Source organism: Alligator sinensis, unplaced genomic scaffold (assembly GCF_000455745.1).
Source record: "Alligator sinensis unplaced genomic scaffold, ASM45574v1 scaffold1241_1, whole genome shotgun sequence".
Taxonomy (NCBI): Eukaryota; Metazoa; Chordata; order Crocodylia; family Alligatoridae; genus Alligator; species Alligator sinensis.
In genome coordinates, this window is record NW_005842202.1 from 150,044 (window position 1) to 175,842 (window position 25,799).

Below are 25,799 nucleotides of genomic sequence, written 5' to 3' on the forward strand. Positions count from 1 at the left end.
AGCTGAAACCTCAGATGAGTATCCTGAATATTGCTCACCATATAGGGTAGGTTTTGTTTACTTAAACAGTTTTATAAAATATAAATTTAAATACATTTGAACCTGAGAGTAAAATCCAGTGAGCCTTAAACTCTGGATTTCCTTAGGCTTTGATTTCCTTTTTGGAGCAGCTAGAGCATGCGACTGGCAGTCTACGTTCACTTTTGCACTTGCAATGAATCAACCAGTCACTGTGTTCTCTGCTGGTCCCTTTAACGTCATGACCTGACTTTTGTAGGAGAATCTGATTTCCTCGTCCCTCTTAACTGCCTGATTAGAGCGGCAGCATCCCACCAGTCATTGCAGATTTGCCTAAGATAAGGCCGTATGATCAGCTAGGCCTGGTTGTTTTATATACAGGATCTGTGGTGAATTCCAGTTACTGAAATGCTAAATAGAGCTCCTGAGCCAGATCTTCAGCGGAGGTAAATCAGAGCAGCAGTATTGACAGCAGTGGAGCTATTCAAATCATACTAGTTGGGACCCGGCTCCGTGAGCTCCTGCTTTCCCTTCTTAGAGCAAGAAGCCAGATCCATGTGTGTGTGCTGAGCATTGACAACACCGCACTGGCACCACACTCCCAGGTACAGCGCGGCAGGACAACTTGGCGAACCTTCCCTTTAGACGCCTTTGGTTCAGAGGTTCTGAAATACAGAGATGAGCTTGACCTACTTGCCTGTGGCACACTTGCTCTCAGAGCTGAAGTCGTAGCTTTTCGTTCTTCGTGGATTTTAAAGGCAGAGGGGGCTGAGCTCCCACAAAACAAGGCACTGAATTTCACCCTGAAGTGCCTGTGCAGAGCTCCACAACTTATGGACAGACTACAGCACCTCTTCTACAAAGCCATTCAAGTCTCAATTTAAAGGCTCTGTGGACTAAGAAAACCATCAGGCCACAAGACGAGCTGTTTCAGTGGTTAATTACTAGCACGGACTCTGCAAGAGGGGCAGCATGATCACAAAGACGACACAAAATACTCCCTCCAAAGTTGCAGGCCATCTAGCATTGGGCATTTCGACGGCAGGATGCGAGCGTTGATGCGACCCGGCCTTTCTTCAGCAAATGCCTGACCTACAAAACACATGAACAAATAATAGAATGGAACAAAATTGTGTAAATCATATGTGGTCATGTATGTGGCGCATACAGTCCCATACAGATTACACTGGGCTCAGGTAGCCTCTCACAGACCTGCAAAGACTGAATCTTTCCCTCGCAGAAGAGCCAGGTGCTGACATTTCTCAGCGTTCCTCAGAGCACCGGTTAATCCCTGCATTGTGTTCCTTGCTTTTGGAGCTACCAAAGGAGGGACGTGTCTTTGTCTGCACATACTTTTACATGATCCTAGCAGCATTTTGCTGTAATGGGGCCTCCCTGCTAATGCAGAGAGGATTGTATGTGTGTTTAGGAAAGGATATTGCTTGGGGAATTACTTCTATTGCCTTTAGCAGATCCTGGCTTTGCCACTTGCTTTGGAGAGCTGTTCTAGTTCTTCTTCACTCTGACCAGGAGCAATCATAGCAGAACTAGAGCTAGGAATTTCTCCTTATTTTTGTTGAGCAGTGACACTCTTGTGCTGCTGCTCAGAGCAGGGGGGAAGGGAGGCTGGGAACCCCCTTGGAATGCCAGATTTGGGCCAAGATTTTTCTAAAGTGACTAGTAATTGTGGGTCCCCACTGGAGACACCTCTAGGGACCTGCCCTTGCGGAGAGGAGTCACTCTGCATCTTCCAAAATCTGGCCCCTGTTGAGGGCTTCAAGCTACCTCCCCCCGAAAACCAACACAGTCAGAAAACAATGATGCCCTTACAATCTGGGCCTTACAACTTACAATAGCAATGGCAACTGCAGCAGGAGCCTCATAGAAACTCTGCCCTGAATGGAGTACAAGTGGAGTGAAACGCACTGGAGCAAAAGGGAAATTTTGGCCTATTTCATCCTTACTACCTCTCTAGAGATGCATGTATCTACAGAGAAATGATATCTGTTTAACACATATACACTACACATGGGATGTAATGCTTACCTGATCCCCAGCCTTTCCTGCCGGCACCATGTGAATTGCCTGGTCATTGTCCAAGTTTCTGATGCTTGGGTCTGCCCCATGGTCTAGGAGCAGCTTGACAATTTCTTCCTGGTTTTTGTCACGATGGAGGGCAGCCGCCATGTGCAAAGCTGTGTTCCCGTGAGCCTAGGGGCACATCTTATAGTCAGGGCCAGGAATAAAGTGCACCACTCCCTTCCCTACTCTGGGTTTATAACATGGAGAATTATCAAGGTAGAGATGAGAAGGCTGAAAGAGACTGGCAGCTCTAGGGTATCCTGCCTAATCTGACTGCCGTGGCACAATAGGATTGCTCCAGATCTGGGGTAACAGTGATTCTGAAACAATACAGCTGACTGAGGGTTGTGATGCTTTAAGCCTTGTGTGCACATGAACAACCCAACAATCAGAGTTCCCAAACAGAAAGATTTGATTTTGCAGAGGTTTGCAGGCTATGTGGCATAGGCCAGATCAGTAGTTTAGAAAGAGAGGCCACTTAGAAAGTATTTAGTGTTTGATGGCCATGAAAAAGTCAAATGTGGAGAAGCTAGGTTAAACCTAAGCATGCTAAAATGTGATGCAATGTGAATGCAGTACATGCAGCTGTCCCATGGCTATTTTAGGGGGAAAATGTTGCGCCCAGCATTCCAGTTGTGGAAAGCATCTTTATTCAGGAGAGACCTAAAGCAGGTAGATAAATTTAGCTTCTACCCTAACTAAGCACATGCTTAAAGTTAAAGAGAGGCTCAAGTGCCTTCTGGAATCCGGTCCTTTGTTCATCATCATATACATTCTTAAAATACAACCTAATTCCTTGCCAGGTCGCTAGGTGGCGCGGGAATGTATAGCAATAGGTTGAGTTTCAAGGAGAGGACGGTGCTGACATCTGTAGCTATGCATAGCTAGAAGAGTTAAGAGTGTGATGAGAAATAATTAATAAAATAATTACGTGACAAGGCATTATTTATGAGACTCTGTGAACATTATCATGACTTTAACCAGCTGCGTATTTTTACAATTGATAGATGCTGCTCCTTTCTTCATTCATATTGATTGCCTATTTTATTTGTCCATTGACATGCTACTAATATAATAATAATACTTAATTGCTTTACAGTGATGATTGGTCAACAGTTTCATGAGCTCAATTGTAAAGCTTCAAAGTTGAAAGGTATAACTGATTTCAGTATGAGTTGATAAAAAAAATACCAAAGTATTTCTATATCAGGTACGTGAGTGAGGCAAAAGATATCTTAAAATGCACAATGAAATAGCAAATAAATCTGAAACTGTTACGAGCTTGTCTTAGGAAAACAACTTCCAATGCAAGGTATTTTTACAAGCAAATCTACTGTGTCAACTTAACCTTTCTATAAAACACAGTGACGGTTGCTTAGCTATTTATATGGCTTCTCATTAAAAATGAAACATCTGTGCTTGCCTGCTGTGTCTTTGATAGCAGTCTACGGGCAGATCCAGTGATATCTCCAGGAAGCAAGAATTAAACAAACAACCTGACCAATATAAGGTCTGATCTAGCTTTCATTGGGACCTTTCTATGGACTTCAGTTGGAGCTAGACTGGATCTTTTTTGTACTGCAAGAGACAGCTGAATGCCCACAAGCTGGCAGGTTATGAGCCAGGCCAGTCAAAAGAGAGCATCTCAACTGCCAGCTTTTACTCAATATCCTGGTGAAGTTCGGACCTGCAGACACAGGCATGACTTCAACATCGTAGCAAGATGCCAGCAAAAAAATCAAGTTAAAACCTGACAACAAACTCCATCTATAATCCAGAACCTGCTCCTTGTGTGTCTCTGCCCCCTTCCTATCTACCAGGTCAAGTGCTTATGTAGGCTTGAGGGACGGACTCAGAAAACAAACCCATTCATCTCACTGGGCTTTTCATCAAGCACTCAGTATAACATCCCTGAATATCTGCTTAGGATATCTTACTCCTGACCTCAATAGCTAGTAAATATTAAAAGGACATTTCCTTTGACAAGCTGCTACAGGGAAATGGAAGAAAGCCAGACAGAAATGGGACCCTCTAAACTCCCACATTAGATCTTTAAAAAGAGCAAGGGAGGCCTGAAGCAGTGGTGGATCAGGGTGATGGAGCTGCATAAAAATTAACAAAATCAGTTGACCAGGCTGCTGCATCTCCCTGGAAAGGCAGCAGAGCAGAAGAGGGGCAGGGGTTGGCTCCAAATTCCTTAGCACAGAAAGGGATCCCAATCCAGAGACCTTCTGGTTGCTGGAGACACTGCAGTTCAATTAGACTCCAAGGTGATGCTATCAATGTCAAAAGAGCCTAAAGATTAGAATCAGGAGATAGCATCAGACCTCAGACCCCAGTGGACAAGCTCTTGCCTGCATAATGGGTCCTAAGAGATAAAGGAGGAATGAGGACCACGAACATAAGGATAATTGTCTCGAGGCACACAAGGAGAAGGCACTAGCAGTCCCTAGTCAAACAGAAATTTGCAGGGCGAAAGGCAAAGTTGACCTCACCAGGTTAATGGCAATGAATACAAATCTTCTGGGATGCTGAGTCATGTAGAGAACTGTTAAGGATATTAGATAAGGTAGATTCCTCCTCAAGATCTTGTTTCAGACTGAGAAGCAAACCCCACTAGTGATAAGTCACTCTGGTATACTCATGACTGGGCAGCAAGATTTTAACTGTTGAGTACATGGGTGTGTAAGATGGGATCCTCTGCCTGTGTCAGCAGTGCTCCTTGATTCACACCATGGTCTCATCCATGCTAACAGTGATCTCTAAAGCTTCCTCCCTGGCTCTGTAACACAATAAGTTAATTTTGCGACATTAGCCATATAAGTCCTTCTTCATTCCTCAGGAATGGATGCCGACAAGTACACATTGCACATGGACAAACCTCCCATTTAAAGGGAGGAACAGGGACATTTTGATTTTAGGCAAAGACTTGGGATGTAGTCCGAGGTGGAGAAATGTTGCACTGGAGAAGGAGAAGTTGTGCAAGACTGAGGGCGTTTGCCGAAAGGGAGAAACAAGAATTCTGTATAAAAGCTGAGAGGTATACACTTAACTGATTGTGCCAGGCATCACCTGGGATAAACAGGAAAAACCATGCTGAAGCCAACAATATTTTGCCCATTTAGACTAGGCAATGATATGGAACATGACAGCTAACTCCTATTATGACTCAAGACCCAACAAAATTTGGCCCATGGACTGTCTGCTAAAGCTCAGGAGATGAGGCCAGCACAAGGCTTGCTCACAGCAACTGTGGACCACATAGACCAGAAAAGGTGAAGAATAGGTATATAGGAGACAGCTTTGTTCTGTATCTGATGGAAGGTTAGGTCTAGTGGATGTCACATCTTGCTCGGGCACTGCATGCCAGGCACAATGCTGGTTTTCAAGGAGGTCTGCTGTGTGTGAACCTGATAGTCACGTGCATGGACATGCTGTGCGTGTTTCTGATAGTCACACCAGGACAGGCGTAGGCACTTTGCACCATTTCAGAGCTGTTTCCTCCACTTGCAGTGTGACACAATCATACACATAACCCTCACCCAGTAACCGTTGCCCTTTCCCTGCTTATCTTTCTCACTCGCTGCATTACTTATCATAAGAAGTGTCTGCATTTTGATAATGCTACTCAGTGTTAGAGTTGAGGGAAATTTTCCAAATGGATCATTTACTTGCTTAGAAATGCAGGTTCAGGTCAACCAAAACCATACATGAATTTGGATCAAATTCAGCCAAGAGTTTTATCCAAAAAAAAAAAAGAGAAATGTCGAAACATTGCTATGTTGGCATTTTAGAAATGAACCTTTTTGCTTTCTTGCTCTGAAACAAGGGTGCGAAGGCAAATTTAGTAAAACTTGGCTTTAAAGTTAAAAGAAGAAATACAAACCCTGGAAACAAATGGGTCTAAAGAAACATTTGTTTGGGGTCTAATGAAACATTTTGTTTGTCCCAAATAATTGTTTCTTTTTCTGGAAATGATAGGACTTTTTACATGGTCAAGATGAAAAGCTCCAAAGCTGGCTTCTGCATTAAGCTTCCTCCATGATGCCAGGTAGAAGGTCCACAAACAGGAGCAAAATGCATGGGTTCAAGATTGCTTGGAAGAGCTGATGTACCATTTAGTTTGGATAGTCTGCTATGTCTGCATACAGTAATTTCCAACAGGGAATACAGTTGTGATACTGATTTTAAATTTAAAATCCTGGTCATTTTGGTTTGTGCATATTATGGACCACAAGATTTCCTAACTCACCTTACTGTTGACAAAATCCTTGGACTTGAAAGCATTGAGTTCTAAGAAATACTTGAGCAGGAAGACATTCCCATCCTGTACTGTGTAATGAAGGACCGTCTTGTTGCTTTTAACATCCTGTTAAAAAATAAACAGCACAACACAAAGCTTTAGGAAAGGAGTCAGGAGCTGAAAGAGAATGGAGCTCCTGGCTCCACTTGATAATATACCGACAACATAGCCTTGCTCTAATTTCTGTGACCTGAGCTCGCTGCTATTGTCCTGCTCAGATTATTTATGATAAAGCACACACCACTCTGCCCTTAGTAGAAATAGAATAGGAATAGTTTATAGTTTATGAAAGGCAGAACAGCAATTAGATGCGTTGCATACTGTATCACTCTGAAATCTGTCCAATAGAAAAGCTAATCAGACTGCAGCTGCATTGCAGCTTATTGGCTTCAGAGCTTCCTGTAACCATCTCCCTCTGCTCCACCTCTCCCGCTGCTTTTAAGCTTCCCAGGTGTCAGCTAGAGCTTGCTGAAAAACAGGTCACTGTTCTTGCAAGTAATTTACTTCCTTTTCTCACTGACATTTTTTCCTCCTGCTCCAGTACGAACGTAAGGTGCAGAGTTTAGTGTCTGGAGCAGACAAATGTTACTCCGTAGGCTTGGAGTCCAGTTTTGGAGACGTCTCTCGGTCTTGCCAATGCTGCCGTTACATTACAATGGGATACCAATGAAGTCCCACAAAGTAAAGGCATTCCCTGCATACCCGACTGTAGATGGATGCTCCCATGTGCACTAGAAGATGGATGCACAATTGCACCTCCCCCATCTGGTGCTGGAGTTCTTTTTTCCGGTCCTCTGTTATCATGAAGTGGCAGCGCTGCTCGCGGAGCAGGGAGTTGTGGGACAGAACGGCACAGTGGAGTGGAGTGTGGCCTTCAAGAAAATAGAAACGAGGTTAACTTGGCCTCCACAGAATAGCGGCTTGAGAAGGGGAAAGTGTTTTCTTTCCCGGATTTGTGAGGGACAAAGGTTTTGCATGTATGCATGATGTGCTTCCAAGACATAGAGACCTCAAGGGCCAAGTTGCAGGGTGAGTCTCTCACCTGGATTTTAAATTCCACCTGTACCAGGGAACCAAACTGCCTATTAAATGCTGGAAAGAGGTCACTCTCCATGTTCCTTTATTTAACTGGGTGTTTCCTCTGCCAGTTGCATCTAGTCCTAGACCTAGGTTGGGAGGTCTCACTTCTCTTCCCTGAGGGTGAATCACCTTGCTTGGGTGGACTGGCACAGACATGGCACAATTAAAGCCAATTCTATGTAGTCACTGGCACTTGCTCTAGATCTTGGCCTCATTCTCAGCTATTTTCCCAGTGTGGCTCCCGGTGTTCTTGGAGGATCCTGGTGCACAATTAACCCAAAGCAACCAGGCTAAGTACAGACACTCAAAAAGCCCAAGGTTGAATCTATTCAATCTTCTCAGGTTAGTCTAAGCTGGGTAGATTGAACCGATATGCAGGTAAACAGACATTCAGTTTTGATTCTGGAAATACAGCCACAGGCCTGCAGTGGTCCAGGTCAGAAGCCGGGGAGCACTACAGCATGCTTCCCGGATCAGCTGGATGACACATTCCAGACCCTAAAGCTTGGGATACATTATTTATACTCTATTCCCTATTATACAGCCCTCTATAATCCATTACAGCCTCCATTCAGGTAGTGTGTTCTTAACTGTAAGCATCTGCTTAAGCACCGGTGAATAAAACGGGATGTCAGAACATGATTAAGTTTTTCCTGAATCAAAACCTGTGAGGCCTACAGCTCCTTCAGCCTTCACTGGCTACAAATCTGGGCCCCATATACTCATCAGAATGATTATTTATTTTTATTATTCCAGTATAAACATTGAACTATGGGGGGAAAGGGAAAAACTCAAATGGCCTTACCTTCAAAATCCTTCATTTCTAGGTCCAGAGGAAGGCCTGATGACATTATAACCTGGAGTTGATGGAAGCACAGGAGAACTTTCTCAGCAAGTGTTGTCTAACACAAAACAATCAAAGCACCCACAAACATTTTGAACAGAGCCAACCGATTAGCAGGAATTTCAACTGGCTAAAACTACAGCTGGCCAAGAAATGAGGTAACTATTTTTTGGTTTTAAACTCAGCCACCAGCCATCACTGGCTTTTAGCCTCGTGGATCTAGGTCATAAAGGATGAAATTCACTGCTGGACAAGGCATAAGGCTCCACCTAAACCTTCAAAAGAGGACTTAATATCAGCTCCTCTGAGTCTAAATTTAACCACCCTAAAATGTAGCCAACGCCTCCCAGAAAAGGAAACCCATGTATTGAAATTCTCAGCTAACAAACAGTAAAATTCCAAGCCTCTTAAATCCCCCTCCTGTCTCTGTAATGTGAATGCAAAAATATTCAGAGTTGTCTTGGAAAGCAATAATTAACAAGCTCTTTATTTCCTAAAGGTCAATTGGCACTGGAAATATTCATATCATAACATTTTTATGTGGGAAACATGACAGGGTGATACAAACACATCTGATTATAACGTCTGGGGTGGCCTGCTAGAGAAACTTATAAAAGTAGTTAAATACTCCTAGGGAAAGGAGCACGATTTGGATCGGATGCAGAAAGAGTCATTTGGACACATTCAGGTCTTTGTGGCGATTGATTTAGCACAGTACTGCATAGAAGCCTTTCATATGAAATATTAAAAGGGACTACACTTTTCTTGCTTTTGTGAAATAGCTTCACTCATCCATATTTTAGTATCTTGATTGAGATTTTTGATTATGAGAGCTTGTGCTGTAATACACACTGCATAACAAGAACGGGGCAAAAGTATTCCAGTGAACAAGATGAAGAAAAGCATTCTGTAGGTTTTACAAGTGTCTCATCAGGAGTGCATCTGTTGAGAACGCAGCACTTTGTTAAGCCGAAGGAAAGGCATGTTGTTTTAAGCACTCATTATGTTACACGTTAACTTCCTTCTCATGACTTAACTTAGGGTGTGTGATGTGCAGTTAGCTGGTGATGGAATTCAACTGCTAGAACTGACGTGATCCTGCTACACTCTTCATTCACACTGAGGCCCCACCATTAGAAGAAATGTGGCCCCAAGCCTAGTGAAATCCCATCAGTACAGTGGCCATAACTTTCTGCCATGAAGCTGCCTATACTGGGAGTGGACTGGAGACAGAGAGAGAGAAAGAGAGAGACAGAAACAGAGAGAGGCAAAGGGCTTCTATTAGCAAACGGGGGGTCAGATTCTGTTAAGGGGTCAGATTCTGAACTAGACGCCCATGCTGAGAAGCACCTTGCACTGCAAGAAATTCTGTTGAAATCAATAGAAGACTATGGTGCTCTTCAGTGTGAGGCAGGGCATCAGAATCAGGCTGTGAAACAGGACAGTCGTAGCCCACTAAACATTGCTACCGGGCACGTCCACACATGTGTATTTACTGTGCAGTAACCAAAATTACTGCACAGTATGGGTGTGCGTCTACATGTGCACACCCATACTGCACAGTAAATATGGTGTCTTATGCTGACTTGAGCATAAATTTGATACCTGCATCATGCAGGTATCACATTTACGCCTGATTAGTTACTGCACAGTTACGCACGTGTAGACTCCTTATTGTGCAGTAACATGGTGTGTGTGGACTGACTCGGGACTAACATGAGTCCCAAGTCAGTCCACACACAGCATTAATGTGCTTTAACACCTGCACATGTAGATACCAGCCTATTCCTGCTTACTGCACAGCAAATTGAAGCCAGCGTAAATGCATGTGTAGACATGCCCATCGTGTAAGAATGCTGCTGTACTGTCATGGCAAAGTGCTTCCATTGTGGATGTAAATTATACTGGCAAAGCTGCTCTTGATATAGCTTTATCTACCACTAGCTGTTAGGCACAATGAGCTGTACCAGCCTAGCTGAGCTGTATGGGTAGGGATTGTGTAGGGAATTTTGCTGGCATAGCCCAATCCATCAGGGCTCATGTCCCACCAACAAAGCTGTGCTGGAAGAGGTCTGTTGTGTAGATGTGCCCTTTGAAATACAAACAAAAATGTCTCCTTCTGTTTGGTTGTTACACCTTCTCATTGTCTCTTCCACCAGCAAACTAACTCAGGGGGGCTCAAAGCACTGAGCATGTGTTTGACATGTTTATATGAAGCAGAGTCCAAAAGGGCCCAGGTTTGATTGAGACTCTGGGTACTAATACAATATAAATAATATACCTAGATTTCAACTACAAGGTTTGGCCCAGAACTCAGATTATGAATTACGACTGCCATCTGGATGTGATACAAGTTCCTTGGAAGTGAAAGGCTAAAGTGTAACATAAGAATATGAGAGCTGTCACACAGGGTCAGAGCAATGGTCTATTTAGCCCCAAACCCCATCTCCAGCAGTGGCAAGTGGTGGATTCACTGCAAATAGGCTTCAACTTTGTGAATGGAAAGCATGAAAATAAGTCAAAGATCTTTACATCCAGACATCTTTACTCTGGAGGCATTTCTGCTAGGCCTGGATCTCTCAATCAGTCATGCCATTTTATTGCATTTTTTACAGTGTGTGCCATTAAAATCATAAAGCCCTTCTTACCTGGAGGACCTGCACGTAGCCATATGTCGCAGCGAGGTGTAAAGCTGATTGCCCTTTGTCATCAACAGCACTGACATCTGCCCCTGTCAGTAGCAAATCATTGACTATGGCTGGCTGCTTGGCAGTTACAGCCACCAACAGAGGAGTCTGAAAATAGCACCAAAATAAATATAATGCAAGACTCTGGCAACAGCATGACAGATTACCAACAAAAGAAAATGGGGCTGGAAGTAGTCGGTGCAGGGAAGAATGAACCCTCCTGTTGCCCGAGAGAGCTCCCGGCAGAGTGCAATATGCCTCTTGGGATAGGTCAGGGATCCAGGTTGTAGCCATATTGGTCTAGAGTAGGGGGAGAGACAGAAGCTTGACCTGCCTGAGCTACCAGCTTGAAGCCGTGAAGCAAATCTTGCACTGTTCCCAGGGTGAAATTCACCCCCAAGCAATTCACCCCCATTACTTGTGTTCCACATGTTTTATGGTAGACACGAAATGGAATTAAAAACCATGGATGGCCCCAAGGCTGCACTTCTGATTTTACCAGGAAAAAGGCATGCTTCCTGCTTTAAAAATAAAAAAGGTAAAAAAATTTACCTTTCCTCTGTGCTCCTTGGCATCGAGTCTTCGCAGTTCTCTCATCCGCTCTGCGGCTGCCAGCGTGTACGCCCTCATACCTTTAGCTGCATAAATATGTAGAATTCTAAGACAGCAAATAAAGACACTGATCACTGCCTCGGCATGGGTCATCCCTGCGGTTAAGTTTTACAAAACCTCTGCTTTGTGGCTCTACGCAGGGGACTCTGGACTCTCCAGCTGTGTGCACCGAAAGGAAATTAGGATCTAAAATTTCCACAATGGGAAATATCACATGGTGGGCATTGGTGGTATTGCCATTCTGCTGGCCTGCTTTCTCATTCCAAAATGTTATCCTGCAAGTTCCCCTTAAAAGATGAGGGACAAATAATTGTTTTCATAGTCGACTCTGTTCTGCTCTTTGCAGTTGCCTCAAACGGTTTGTTCCAGGCCCATATTCTACTGTGTCTGAAAAGGCCTGCAAAGGTTAACTGCTTGTCTGATTTCTAACCCACACCCCCTCACTTTTTGCACAGATTATTTCTGCCAGAATAAGGAGACGTCTGCATGGAATGAAGGCTATTGGGACTAGGGCCATGTTAGGGAGTGCGTCAGCTAAAGTATGTGGGCTTTCAACCTCAAGAGAAAAAATACAAAGGTGCTGAAACCTTAATGCATTATCAATCCATCAAACTGCATTAGGGTGCCAGTTAACTTGGCCAAATTAGCAAAAAGGAATCTGCTTTCCAAAGGGCTGACACAATATGAAGGAAACAAATCAGGGTCCAAAGTTATTGCACAGACCAATTGTCTGTTGAGGTAACATCGCACAGCTTCACAGTGGAGCTTCAGCTGTACCAGCAGAGTTTGGCCTGATCCTGCCAATGTACGATCATGCCAATCTTTTCTGTCTTCCCTAGCAGGTGAGGATCTAACAGGTAGATAAACCACTGGACTGGAGGTCAGCAGACCTCTCAGCTTTATTCCACCCAGATGCTTGACTTGTCTATCTTCTCCATTGAGAGTTCAGGCCCTTCAAGACAGGAGGCATCTCCTGCTATGTGTTTGTAAAGAGGCTGGGGTGATATGCCCCACAGGCACTGAAAGCCTGTAGGCACTACAGGGATAGAGATAAAAGGCATCATGATACAAACATGAACAGAGGCATGACTTGCAAGAGTAAGGACTACTCCAGAGAGCCAGGTTTTGAGACCACTTTCAGGTCTTGGCATCCGTGTTCAGTGTACATTATATTTCAAAAATCAGTGCAAAGCCAAATCACTAATCTCTGTTTATATTTTTTCAAATATGCTATCAAGCTAACATTATTGATTTCAGACCAGCATGGTTATAGTGTGCCAAATGCCACAGCTAGGAAAAGAAAACACTCCAGGCATAGAAAAGTTACTGTAGATCTTTATTGAGATTTTTTTTTCTTTTTTTTTTTCATTTAACAGAACAACCCAGAAAGAAATTCACAGACAACACATCATCACTGTGTACACACCAGGGGATTTTACATACAAGAAACTCAAAGAAGGTTAACACAAATCGTAGCAACCTCAGGTCTGATTCACAACTGTGCCACCCCAGTCCTAGACCAGGATAACTTGGCTGTCTTTGCAAACCTGGAGTAAACAGTGGTGAACCAAGCCTCTGCTAGTTAATTTCTTTGCTGGGTTTTTCTGCAAATTTAAGCCACTAATATCATCAATAAGCTAAAATGACTGGAGTTTTCAGACAACTTTATGATCGCTGATATGATCTGATGCTTAAATCCTTTAGATTTGCCAATAGTTAATTTTGAAACCTGCTTTGAAATTCTTATGGACTTTCAACCTCATCCTGTAGTCCTTACTCAGGCAAAATCTGAGATGCCATTTGAAATATTGCCTGGGTAAGAAATGGAGCACTGGACACCAGGTCATGACAGTGTGAGGGAGCAGCCCTTTGAATAAATTCAGTCCAAAATGGTCTTCCAAATATAGAATCATCTGAAGATCCTGGGCTTTGTGAAGCAGAAAAACCCAGAGAAATTGTGTTCATCAGCTGGGACTCCCTTGGAAATCCAAGAAACAATTAGCAAATGCTAAAAGAGATACAGCCTCCTGCAAGGATCTTGGTCTGTGGCATGGTACTATTGAACTCCAATAATGATCTTTACAACTGCATTACAGAGGGAAGTGAATGCTGCTCGCTTTCCAGGGAAGAAAAAGAAACCAGCATGATGGTGCTGTTCAGGCCCAAGACTTTAAAAGACTCTCTAATACTAGGAATATTGATAAGATACATTAGAGGCCTCAACAGCTCTGGTATTTAACATGGCCCATCCCCAGTTTCAGGGGATGTTGTATCATACATCATGATGATATATCATCATTCCAATGGCTAAGGCTCAAGAGTAAGAGAAAGAACTGCAGTGCTGCCAGCTGCCTGCATTGCCACCCACCTGCACTTTGTTGAGATACCAAGTGCCTGGTTTTAGCAGGTCATTTATTTCCACGACCTTCTGTCCTGGAGCTGCACCTTGCAGAACTCTCCTTGACTGGTATGAGCCCAGGGTCTGTTCTGTGTGCCACTGCAGGAGAGCCATGCACTAATGTTATGGGGAAACATTTCACATGGAAATACTTCACTGCTGTTTAACAGCTCTGGGCTGATTCTGCAGCTCTGGGTCAAGAAGTGTCTGAGAATTTGGTCACCATGTTCAGTGAATGAAATCAGGATGCAAGTGCCCAATTCTTTGGGGGCAGCTCTGTAACAATACAGAGCACCGGCTGCATCTCAGCACAGGCCTGTGGCTCAGCGGTTCTGTTTCTGATATCAGCCTTTTGCTTGGCTACCAAGCTGTGCTTACACAGGAGTGGAACTATTCCTAAATGTAGAATGAATATTTTCCAAAGGCTGTCTAATTACAAGGATATGTCATTTCAGGCCCAGCACTGTCACTGATCTTTTCTGAAACAACTTAATGGTGGCAGTGGAGTTGGTGGAGTGAACAAAGCAAAGATAGATCTACGTAATATTTAGGCAGAGCTCTAGAAAATAGACCCGCAAATTAAACTTGCTAATACTTTTGTAGGCAAGTCTGTCTTACCACACGCTACAAAAGGGGACTACAGCATTAGCAAATGTGCTACCAAAACACCTGTGTCAGTTTGAGACCACCCTGCACATCCCAGGATGAAATTCACCCCGTGTTGACAGTCAACACCAAATCTATGTACCCAATTTGGAAGCATTAATATGGTAAGCACATTAATGATGCGTAAGCCTCATCCTCCGCATACAGAGGAATTTCACTGCAAGTTCAATTTTCATACCAAGGGAACAGTAATGGGGAATGCCAGGAACATCTTAAGAAGAAACAAAATGGCCCAAAGCTACTTTTCTTCTATGCTCAAAACTTGTGTTGCAAGTTGGAGTTTTGGGTGAGCGAGGAAAGCAGCATCAGGCCCCAAATACATGACTTTAAAGCCCTTCGACAGAGAGAGTGTTATTTAAAACGTACGTATCGTTGTCGTCATCTTCTAGCAGCAGCTTTTCAATGGGCAGTGTGCTGATCACTCTTCTCGCGTCCTCCAGTTCCTGTGGGGCTGGCTCTGGGATGGAGATGGGAAGTGGGACAAACTGCGGCCCAGGAAGCGTGGAGGAAGCTGGCTGATACTGCAGGGTTGATGCCGGTAATGCCGAGATGGGCTGCGGCCACGGGAAATAGGTCAGAGGTGCTTGTTGGTCTGTCACCTCCAGCTGAGGCACCACAGCTGGAGTGGTGCTTCTGGGCTGTTACGTACAAAAGAGATCAGAGTAAGAGCTTCTAAGTCTTGCTGCCAGCACTCCTTTCCCTGTCTTTGTGTAGGTGCACATGGAGATGAGAATGGGAAATGCAACTCTTTTAAAAACCCATCCACCAGGAAGCCACAACAGGTGGGATCACACCCTGCTGAATGCACTTGTGCAAACTGTGCTCCCACCATCTTTCTGTCCTCCTTTCCACCTCAATTCTTGTGAGCTTACAAGGCTGTCAGTTCAAGATTAGGACAGGCTGCCTGTTTGACAGTGCCCTATTAGCATGTAAGTGTATGAATAGGATGTGCCATGTAGGCAACCTAGGGCATATCTACATGTGTGCTTTAATGCACGTTAGCCTATTTTAATGTGCATCAAAGCATCACCCCCCAAAAAGTGCTCTTTAGCTAATGCACATTAAAATAAGCCAATACGCATCTTTCCAGTACCCCACAATGCAGGTACTAGATTTAATGAGCATTACCTAAGGCACATTAATTGAATGTGCAGACGCGCCCAGAATGCTGAACACAGCTTGTCCTTCTCTAGGTTAAGCAATCATGGTCAGCATCATGTCAACTAACTCCTAAACACAGTTAAGCATAACTCGGTTTACTAGGGAAGACACAATCCCTCTGGTAATAAAGCCCAGGAGATACTGAATTTTTCAGTTCAGTGGCTGAACTGCAAAATGGCGGGAGAAGTGGGTGGGAGAAGGGAGGATCAGTTTGTGACAATCCAGACAAAACTTTATCTCCTTTTTCAGAAAGGCAAGCATTTCATTTTGCTTCAACCAGAAATCAGACTCCAATTCACAAATTACATTGGCCCTGAACACAAAAGCTATGTTTTTCGAAGAGTTCACAGGAAAAGCTTTGCCTGGTCTCACAGAATGGTTTTATTTTATTTGTTTTAAAGAAAAAGGCAACAGTCATTTAAAAAAATCCTAATGAACAATAAAGGTTGAAGCACTAGCTGAACACTCAGTCCAGACGTTCAAGTGCAATTCTGCCCTATGGGACTGTCCAGACAACAGAGCCCATTGTGCATTTGATATCTGATATTCTATGCATCTGAACAGGAGATGATAATTTATGGTTCGTTTTAATTGTACCTTCTTGTGCTCCATGAATCAAAGCCATAGGAATCCCCATTAAGCTAGATCTGATAGCAACAGAACTTTATTTCTTGCCATTATTTTTTTCCCACTGCAAACGATATTCTCCTAAGATAAAAATTGCTTATGGGCTGGATCCAGCTCCTGGTGAAATCAATGGCAATCACACTATTGACTTCAATGGCAGCTGGCTGGATAAGGCCTCGAGAGAACAATGCAGAATGGCTCGTGAGTTAATTAGGTGGTAAGTGCTGGAGGCTTTGTAGGAGCTTGGAAAATGACAGCTTTGTTGAGAAAATTGGATACTGTCCGACTTCCACACAGTCACTTTTTTCATCCCTTTCAACCATAATGATTCTCAGAACAATTCCTCTTAATTTCAAGGGTCAAGCAGAGAGGGAATCAGGACATAACTTCACATTAGACAAAATACCGACTGGAAGTTGTAGTTCACATAGAGAACCACATGGGTGATTCAGACCATGAAAAGATAGTTACCGTGACAGTTGCACTGAGAGTGCATTCTCCCTCTGAACTATCCTCCCTACAAATTTACTTCTGGCAAAAGAAAACAGGTCTGATTTTCTAGTGCCACTTCTGAAACTTTTACTGCAGAAACAGCTCTTGGTAATCTATGGGAACGTGGCATGGGTGCAAAGCCACCCAAGTAATAAAGATAAATTTAGATATCGATTAAATCAGGGGCTTCTCGCAGGTTTTATGGGAAACTATTTTGGCTTTTGTTCGCTCCTAGGCATCTTCAGCTTACCGCAAAGTTGGTGATCAGGGGCTGAGAGGCGTAAGTCAGAACTGAAGATGGTCCAACGAGTGTGTAACTGGGGCACATCGGCTGAACATACATGTCTGCTGTATATGGGCAGCTGACTGCTTCGTGTGACACGTAATCTGGGTAAGTTGTCCACTGAGTTAAGGGCTGGAGGGATGCAGGAGAAGGCTGCGAGAGCCAACCAGAACACAATGCCCCTTCCTCAGTAATTGGCAAAGCAGAGGCTGTGACATCCATGTCAATGCAAGGCTGGCCTGTAAAAAAAGATTAGAATTGTTCAAAACATCAGCCAAAAGCCTGGCTTGAAAATCAGCTGATAAGCAAATGGAAAGAAATGTTTGGAAGCATTACCAATGGGTGAATAGGATGGTAGCGGCTGATGGGGCAAAACCACCTGGAAAACAGAGAAGAACATTTAGATAGCAGTTATTGCTGTAACAGTTCAACCCAATCTCTCCTGAGATACATTTGCCCAAGCCTGAAGTATCAATACAATAAACTCATTCCCATTCAATGCTTCATTGCACCTGCTTGGCTCAGCATACCAGTTGTGCATTAGCCAAATAAATATGAGAACAAACACTGGCAACTGCTCCAGGGTGAAGCACAACCTCGTACAGAGGCCAAGCGCAAGATCTGTGGCACTGAGGTTTGCTGTGCTGCTGTGTTCCACAAAAGGAGTTTCATTTTCAGTGAAGAGCCAGTCAAAGTGTTTTCTTTTGGAAGAACGAATGCACTTAACCTAAGGCTAAGGAAGGAGTAGCTAAAGAACTGTCTTTCTAATGGTTTTAGTAGCTTTAAAAATTGTCGTGCTTCACTTGGATGTTTCCTACAGAGCAGAAGATGTCTGGTACCTGTTTTACTTCATAACAGGTAGAAGTTTCTGCCAACTGTAGAGCAGGAAAACAAACTCCATGGAGGAGAATTTATTGGATGGACTGAAGCCAGAGGCTGGTATGCATGCAAGAAATTTTGCATGCATTTTAAGATGGTATTTTAAGATTGTATTTTCAAAAGAGCCTGAGAAGATCCTTCTCTTTGGAAGGATCAGGACCCTATTATATCAGTGTACCTCACACTTATGAAAAGGGAACCCTGGACAGACACCTAACTTGGTGATGCGAGTACCAGCCTGTGCACCATCCACTTCCCAAGTTTTAGTCCCAGTTCTGACACTGCCTCTAGATACAAACTGCATGTGGGAAAATCACTTTGTCCTATCCATCAAGAGGCAGGATCCTGCAATGGACTGAATATGTCAACCTCAATTCAATCCCAGGAGAGTTGCTCAGCCCCTTACACTACTGAGCCAATAGATCAAGGATAATAATGTTTACTTAACTCCTGGGAGGTCATGAGGACTAATTAATGAAAATGGGATAAAAAGGTTCTGTGTTTCACAGATTCACAGAAGTTTAGGGCTAGAAGGGACCTCATGAGATCATTGGGCCCTGCTCTGGGCAGGAAAGACTGTGGGGGTCAAATAACCCCAGAAAGGTGCGCGTCCAGGCTCCTTTTGAAGCTCTCCAGGGTAGGTGCCTGCACCACCCCCACTGGGAGTTTATTCCAGAGTCTGGACACATGAATCGTGAAGAAGTTTTTCCTTATATTCAGTGTATGATGCAAAGACCTGTCTGATAGCTAAGAGTGGTCACCACAGACCCATTTAGCTCAGGCTGGGATCAAGGACTGAGCTTCCATCCAGGCAGAACGGAAGAATTTCCCGCTTGCGTCTCACTCCCCTCTTACCGTTGTCGCTGCAGTTGTGTTGGCATTGTGTAGGTTCCCACGCTTCCTCTTCAGGAGCTCCTTCACAGGCTCTTTGACGCGGACGCCCTGATAGGGTCGGGGCTGCTGCTGCTGCTCTGAAGTGGAGGCTGAGAAATATATTGCAACGACATTTATATTTCTTTGCTTCTGTCTCAAATATCTTCACAAAACCAGCTCCACCTCGGAAAGCCCCAGTGCCATGCCCTCCCTTGCAGACTGCCCTCTTAACACGTTCTACTCCAGAGGGCCCTGCATCCTGCCCTGGGAATCAGTGCAACCTGCTGCCAGGGGAAGCCTCCAGACCTATGCCCGCTTCATAATCATCAACCTTGGCTAATGGCTATCGCATCACATTGTTCCCCAGCAGCATGTGGCCAAAAGCTTGGGGATGGGTCCTCAGCATGGCACTCTGAGCAGAACACAGGATTGGGGTAGGTCTGAGAGCTAGGCCCAGGGATTCTTCCCCCCTCGAACAAGACTATGGGTATTGGGTTACACTGTGCATGGTGTATAGTGAACTGAATCTGTTAAACAAATAGGGATAGCAGTCTAGTCATTTAAAGAGCCAGGGAGGATGTGGTAACTCATGAAAAGTGATTACTATTACACAGCACAATATGCCTGACCTTTCCATCAACAATAGCTGTAGAATTATGCTGTATTCCTCCAGGGCGTGGGGATGAACTATACATGTGAAACTGCATTATTTACATGTGCATGCATATGCACGTGCACACGCAAGTCATCATATAAACATATATACATATAATAAACTTTATACTTATACATGTGAATCCATGTAGCATTTTATATATACAGATGTGTATAAAAGAACACACGTGTATAAAAGAAGAATCTGACCCCTGTGTTGTAATGCATGGATAACACAACAGGTCGTTAGGTGTCTAGCACTGACCATAGTATAAAAATATCTTAGCACATAATTCATCCTAAGCATACACTCCAGTACTCTCTGAAATAGTGAACACTGTTCATGTTACCTTGAATGAAGTCCCCTTCATTTTTTAATGAAGTTTTGTTTATTGCTTGCCAGCAGGATTGGAAGGTGCTTAGCTTGAGTGTGAATTGTGGCAGCTAACTGCTTACCCAGTCCACCTACTTTAACAGTGTTTTCTTTTGAACCTTCCCGCTTCTCAGAGTGCTCCTTTGATTTTTTCTTGCTCTGCAGCCTGGTATAACAATGGCAGATCAAAGGTTTAAACCAATAAACTGCAGAGATCCACTTGGAAAAGCTAAGCTGGCAACCAGTGAAAAAGCCTATCACAAAGTCTTGTGACATTTTGAATCAGAGGAAAGTACAGTACTTAAGTACTTGATATTATTGAGCTTTATCAGGCTATAATTTCAGGGCAATTAATGGCACAAGGAGGCTGCATTTTATGAAAACTCAGGAAGCTATGGTATTTATAAAACCACTGATATCAAGATGTGAGCTGCCGCACTTCCAAGGAACCCTGGTTTGTAAATATACCAGCTGATAAATTCCCTTTCTAAAGATTCTGACTGACTTCTATATTTGAGTATAACTGCACATACTCAAGTCCATATCAAATATTTAATTTAAAATATAATTCAACCCAGACAATGTTTATTTAAAGATACAACATATTCTTCATGGGATAAAACAAACTGATTTATGTTTATTCTGCTTCTCTCTTGTCTATACGTGTTGTTAAAGTAATAGTCAGATATTTTAATTATTTTTATATTTATTACAGAATTTTCAAATGCAGCAGAAATATCTGGGCAGGCTATCATTGTTCTTCTGTTTTAAGATATAAAACATAGGTCCCAGAAGGTTTTAAAGGTTTAATACTTTGCCTTCCCTCCCTCTATCTCCTGATCTCTTTACAGATGAAATTCTCCCCAATCCAGAGGGTATGTGTGCTACCAACACCCTCACAATAAGGCTCAAATGAGACTTAAGCAAGACAGAGGCCTGGTGGGGACTTGATGTCCGGGGGTTCTGGAAAAGTGAATTTGGTGAACACTACTGAAATATGTGCCAGTCAGCCCATGTACAATTTACATTCTGGAACACTGCTGCACAAGAGCATCTAGTTAGTAATTGCTTGCAAAAATTAAAAATAAAGGGGGAAGCTGAAACACTGCTGATTTGCTGTAAAAATCAAACTTGCCTAAAACCTTGTTATAATGACAATACAACCACTGAAATGCAGTCAGGTCGTTGCCTGTGCAAATCAACCCTTCACTTTAATCAGCGTTTCATGGGTTTCTTTGTTTCCACTGAAGAACATGATATGAATAAAGCTGAATTCCTCTACATGTATGTAGGGGTGTAGGTTGTAGCCGTGTTGGTCTAAGGACATAGGCAGACAAGGTTCCTTGGGTGAATTTGATATCTTTTATTAGACCAACCCAAATTGGGTTGGTCTAATAAAAGATATCTACACGTATATGGCTCTTGGGCAACGTTCTCAGCTAGCAAAACCTGATGTAGCTTCAACCGAAGCCAGAGCAGCTATGCCAATTTCCACCAGAAAAGAATTTGGCCCCTAAAAGCCACGCTGGTTTTACCTGTAGTTTGTATAAAGAGAGTCAGAGAGAGGCCCAGATCCTCTGCTCGTGTAAGTTCCACTGATTTCCAGGGACTTTCCATGATGCACACTCCCAAGTGGATTCACTCTAATATTGAAACAAACCTTCCATGGACTAATGCAGTCTCTCTACCCATTAATAGCAAGTTGTTGGTACCCCAGTGCTACCAGTTGCTCCTAAACGGTTGTCGCTGATGCTGAATGCATAGTATAGAGATTGTTACCAGAGGAAATGTTGCTATTAAGAGGTTGTTGCTGCAAGTGAGCATTGACTTAACAGGAAGGGGACTGGCATGTTATGGGCAGGACATGAGTGCTTCTTGATCTTAAAATGTAAGAAGTGCCTCAACCATTTGGCTGTTGCAAAGCTGCCTCAAGAATGACACTGAAAGTTAAATTCCAAGCATTTCTTTTCTCCCCCCAAAAAGAGCAACTAAACTCACGTCAGAGACCTGGACAAGACTGGGACCTTCCCTTCTGTTTACCCTCCCCCTAACGCATAAATGGATTGCTGCTTCGGCAAGGAAATCTCATCCAAGTGCTGCATTTCAGTGGGAAGGGCTAGCTGCTGCGTCCAAATTCATTTAATCATAACATGTTGAAAGGCTCTTGTAAATAGTGGCGGTACCAGATACCATTCCAAAGAGGGGTTTAAAATGTTCTCCTCCTCCTTTCCCCAAGAAGAGGTTCTGCACCAGGAAGCTGTTGTGCAGCCATGTCGGAGGTGAATTTGCAGTCGTTGCAATTGCTGTTGTACAGACGTGTCCCGATCAAGGAGCCAGGCCCCACCATGGGACCATAGAATCAATAAGAAAACGTTTCCTGCCCCAGAAACATCACGACTAATCTCTCAGTATCAACAACTTGGAGACTGATTATAGTGAATGGAGGGAATGATGATCACTATGCTTTCCCTAGTGTATTAGGTTTATTTGCATTTCAAAATGATTTAATTTATAATTTCCTGAACCTTTTGAATGGCCATATTCTCCTCCCATTATTATGATGCATGTCGCCCTGTGAGAGTTCTGCCCTTGACTGCAGCTGAGCAGGGACTGAGCATTGCCTTGTGCTCTGAGTAATCCCACTGATTTCAAAAGTCTCCATTGCAGATTAGTGCACTGCTCGCTTCAAGTAAAGGGGGCAGTACCTGGCCCCAACTTTGTGGGGAAAACAAGGAGCCACTTACTGTAAAGGCTGATAAATATACCGATTCAGAGCTTCCTGTTTTAGCAGAATAACCAGAAAACCTGAACAAATGTGACAAAGACTGCAGAAAGTATTTCGGTTCCCCCAGAGCTGACCTCCAAAAATAAAAATAAAGCTGGTGCAGCTGCTTTTTGACTGCTTGGGGGCACATGGTGTCTGAGCCTTACAGAAGAGTGTCAGAAAAAATAATTCCCTGCTTTGGTGTCGGGCAAAGCAAAGGAAAAGGATGGTTAAAAATCAAAAACAACCTGAGGAAAGGTGATGTTGTACAAAGTCAGGTACTTTTCTCACTTAAACAAGCATGGGCATTGCGTTCCTCAGCTTCGGGTGCAAGATTTGTTTAAAAAATAAAGGAGCCCTGGCTCCACACTCTTCAAAGGAGGCTTCTCGGAGATTGACTGTGTTAGGTGCTGTGTGGGCTCAAAGATGCATGTGAACATATTCAAGAAAAATAAATAAAAAGGCTTAGCAAAACTGAGAAGAGGAACGCAAACAAATGGCCCAGATTCATTTACACTGCTTCAGCACCTTGACAGGGCTCCCACAATGCAAAACAGCTATAAATCTTGCTTCCCGAGCTTTTAACCCAGGTTTGCTGCTGTTTTTAGCAGTCAAAACAGTACAAATATCTGCGGGTCTAATCCAGAGTCCATCACAGCCAGAGGGAATGTTAGCAAGATTTCTGCGTGTCGATACACTTCAGGTCATTACTGCTCTGGTGAGTCTGCCTTTTCTTACGCCAGCAGAAGCAAACCTCCAGGGGTTTGTTTGGCAATGTCATCGCTCATCATTTTGTGGAACATTTGGCACTAACCCTGACAAACACCCAGCTCAGAGAACTATCCCAAGAATGCTGAGCTATCGCTCAAACAGTGGATGGAGATTACTGCAGGCTCAGTTCACTCGCCCCACTAGAACTGGGGACAAACAGGCTAGAGACAAAGACAAAAAAGTCAATATTGTTTCACTCCAGGTCTCTGAAGAGCCCTCCCAGGCCAGGCCCTAACGGAATAAGAGGGACTACTTGGGGATTAAGTTGACTGAAGACATGGTGGGTCCTTCCACCACCAGCAGCAGATTTTGGATTAGGTCCCTACTGAAGACTATTATGATCTAAGTCTAATCAAGGTTGACACATTTCACTTTTTTCCACTTCTTCCCTTCTTGCACTTATTCTTGGGGAAAAAATCAGACTGGCCTTGCTGGCACTGAAGCCAGTATAAGTGTTGGCAATGAAGTCAGTGGGAATCTTGCCATTCACTTTGCTGGGAGCAGGCCCAAAGCCTGGATCATGGGTTTGTAAGAGACTTGAGAACACACTGTACTAGATACCTTGGCAAAGAGGAGAGAAAAGCTGAGCAGATTAATGGCTCCAGCAGTGATTCTGTATATTTTAGTCTTCAATTCCTTTTGTCTCCCTGTGCTGAGGAGTATTTATTTGAGGTATTTCTATAGCTCCGAGCACAACATTATCAAACTGCTGAGTGAGAAGTTATAATACTTTGCTCAAAGATTTGCCGACACCTGATTCTCTGTGTGGGGTTTTCCCCGTGGAGCCTTTTTAGGAGCTTTCCTTCTTAATAATCAACCCCAACATGCTAATATGCATGCTGATGCTTTTAAACTGGCACTGAGACTGTGATTTTCTTAAAATACTTTTTCATAAGACTTAAAACCAAACTCCTGTACCACTCAGTTTCCAGCATTCCAGCTATCATTATTGCTAAGGTGAGAAGTGAATAAGAACAGCTATCTGAAAATTGTACGGCCCAAGGCAGAAAAAAGATTCAGATCACCGAATGCCCTCACTGCCCTGCATGCACATATGACACACGGACCAAACCTCTGTCCTTTCAGACTGGTTTCCCATCATGGCAATTTTCACTTTGAAATACCTTGCTGATCTGTAAGGGTTTTTGCATGCCTGGCTGCCTACAACAGCAAGTGACACACGTCTCAGAGTTTCAGAAGATTTAGTGTTTCTTTACATGACAAGCTTATCAATTTATCAGCACAACTAGTGTAAATATTTTTTTCCTTTCCGGTTACCTCTCCAATATAATAAAAAAGACTACAGAAAAAATACAATGGAAATCTTTTCTTATTTGTACTAACAGAGAAAGCAAACAGTTAAGTGACTAACAAAAAAGATCCAGGCTTTCAATTAACAAACCAATCTGAGTTTTTTGGCTCCAGTCTTGAAAATTGAATTGTACAAAGCAACTGCTGACACCTTTGTCAGGCACAGAGAGAGCTAGGTTTGTTTTTTGTTTTTTTAAAGAAAAGAAAAGAAAATGCACTAAGCTATGTATATACAAGTGCTGGTTCTAAATCGCAGCCTGCTTACAGTAAGATACTGATGTCAGTTCAGCAGTAGTTAGATAACACTATACATCTTGTATCATCCTTGTTCGCATCTTTGCTTTACATTGGCTTTGGAGAGTCAATCCCTTTCAGAGGTCTTTAAATATTTTTATATTGATTATTCAAACTAGCAATGCTATTTTCAGCCAGTTGCAGTTTTGGGGTTAGCAGGTGATGGAAAGGGTTCAGCATGTGCTACAGACATCTGTGACTGCCAACATGATTCTTTTTGCGCTCCTGATATTCTGATTCACTGTGACCCTTTCTGACAAAGTCCTGCAGACCTCAGTGAAAAACATCTAACGCTGATGAAATACACTTCTTACAGCCCATACAGGCCACTCCGGGAAGTATATTTACTCCAATTCCTTCTTCCCTTAGTGGCTTCATTGGCCATGACATGCCTCAGCCCCTTCTGCCTTATAATCTGAGCAGTCCAGAGATGGAATATCCTAAAAAGCCTACCCACATGCCTACACCATGAGTTGGGGACCAGGATTTAGTCCTTTGTTGTATTGGTACCAACCTCCCCTTTTAAGACTGAATCTATTTAACAATTTCTTTGCCTCCATTTTTCTGAGCAGGGACCGGGTCACCCCCCCCCCCCCCACCCCCCCCCCGGCACCCCCCCCGGCCCCC

General features: G+C 43.5%; 2 protein-coding genes across 2 annotated transcripts in view; both read right to left on the reverse strand.

Moving 5' to 3' along the window:
• Positions 1-332: 332 nt before the first annotated feature.
• On the reverse strand, positions 333-11,719 carry LOC102373902 (NF-kappa-B inhibitor delta-like). The gene is made up of 7 exons (XM_025207631.1): positions 11,567-11,719; positions 10,976-11,122; positions 8,289-8,340; positions 7,106-7,275; positions 6,353-6,469; positions 2,065-2,229; positions 333-1,110 (listed from the first exon to the last, which is right to left on the reverse strand). The coding sequence occupies exons 1-7, from the start codon at positions 11,717-11,719 to the stop codon at positions 1,039-1,041; spliced, it is 876 nt and encodes a 291-aa protein (XP_025063416.1). The 3' UTR covers positions 333-1,038.
• A 1,244-nt stretch (positions 11,720-12,963) lies between these two features.
• Positions 12,964-25,799, reverse strand: part of POU2AF1 (POU class 2 associating factor 1) — a 20,520-nt gene continuing 7,684 nt past the window's right edge. The window contains exons 2-5 of the mRNA XM_006026637.3: positions 18,988-19,115; positions 17,590-17,632; positions 17,221-17,492; positions 12,964-15,328 (exon numbers count right to left, since the gene is read on the reverse strand). Coding sequence (XP_006026699.1) covers positions 15,017-15,328; positions 17,221-17,492; positions 17,590-17,632; positions 18,988-19,115 — 755 coding nt within the window. The 3' untranslated portion in view covers positions 12,964-15,016. The remainder of the gene's footprint in view (positions 15,329-17,220; positions 17,493-17,589; positions 17,633-18,987; positions 19,116-25,799) is intronic.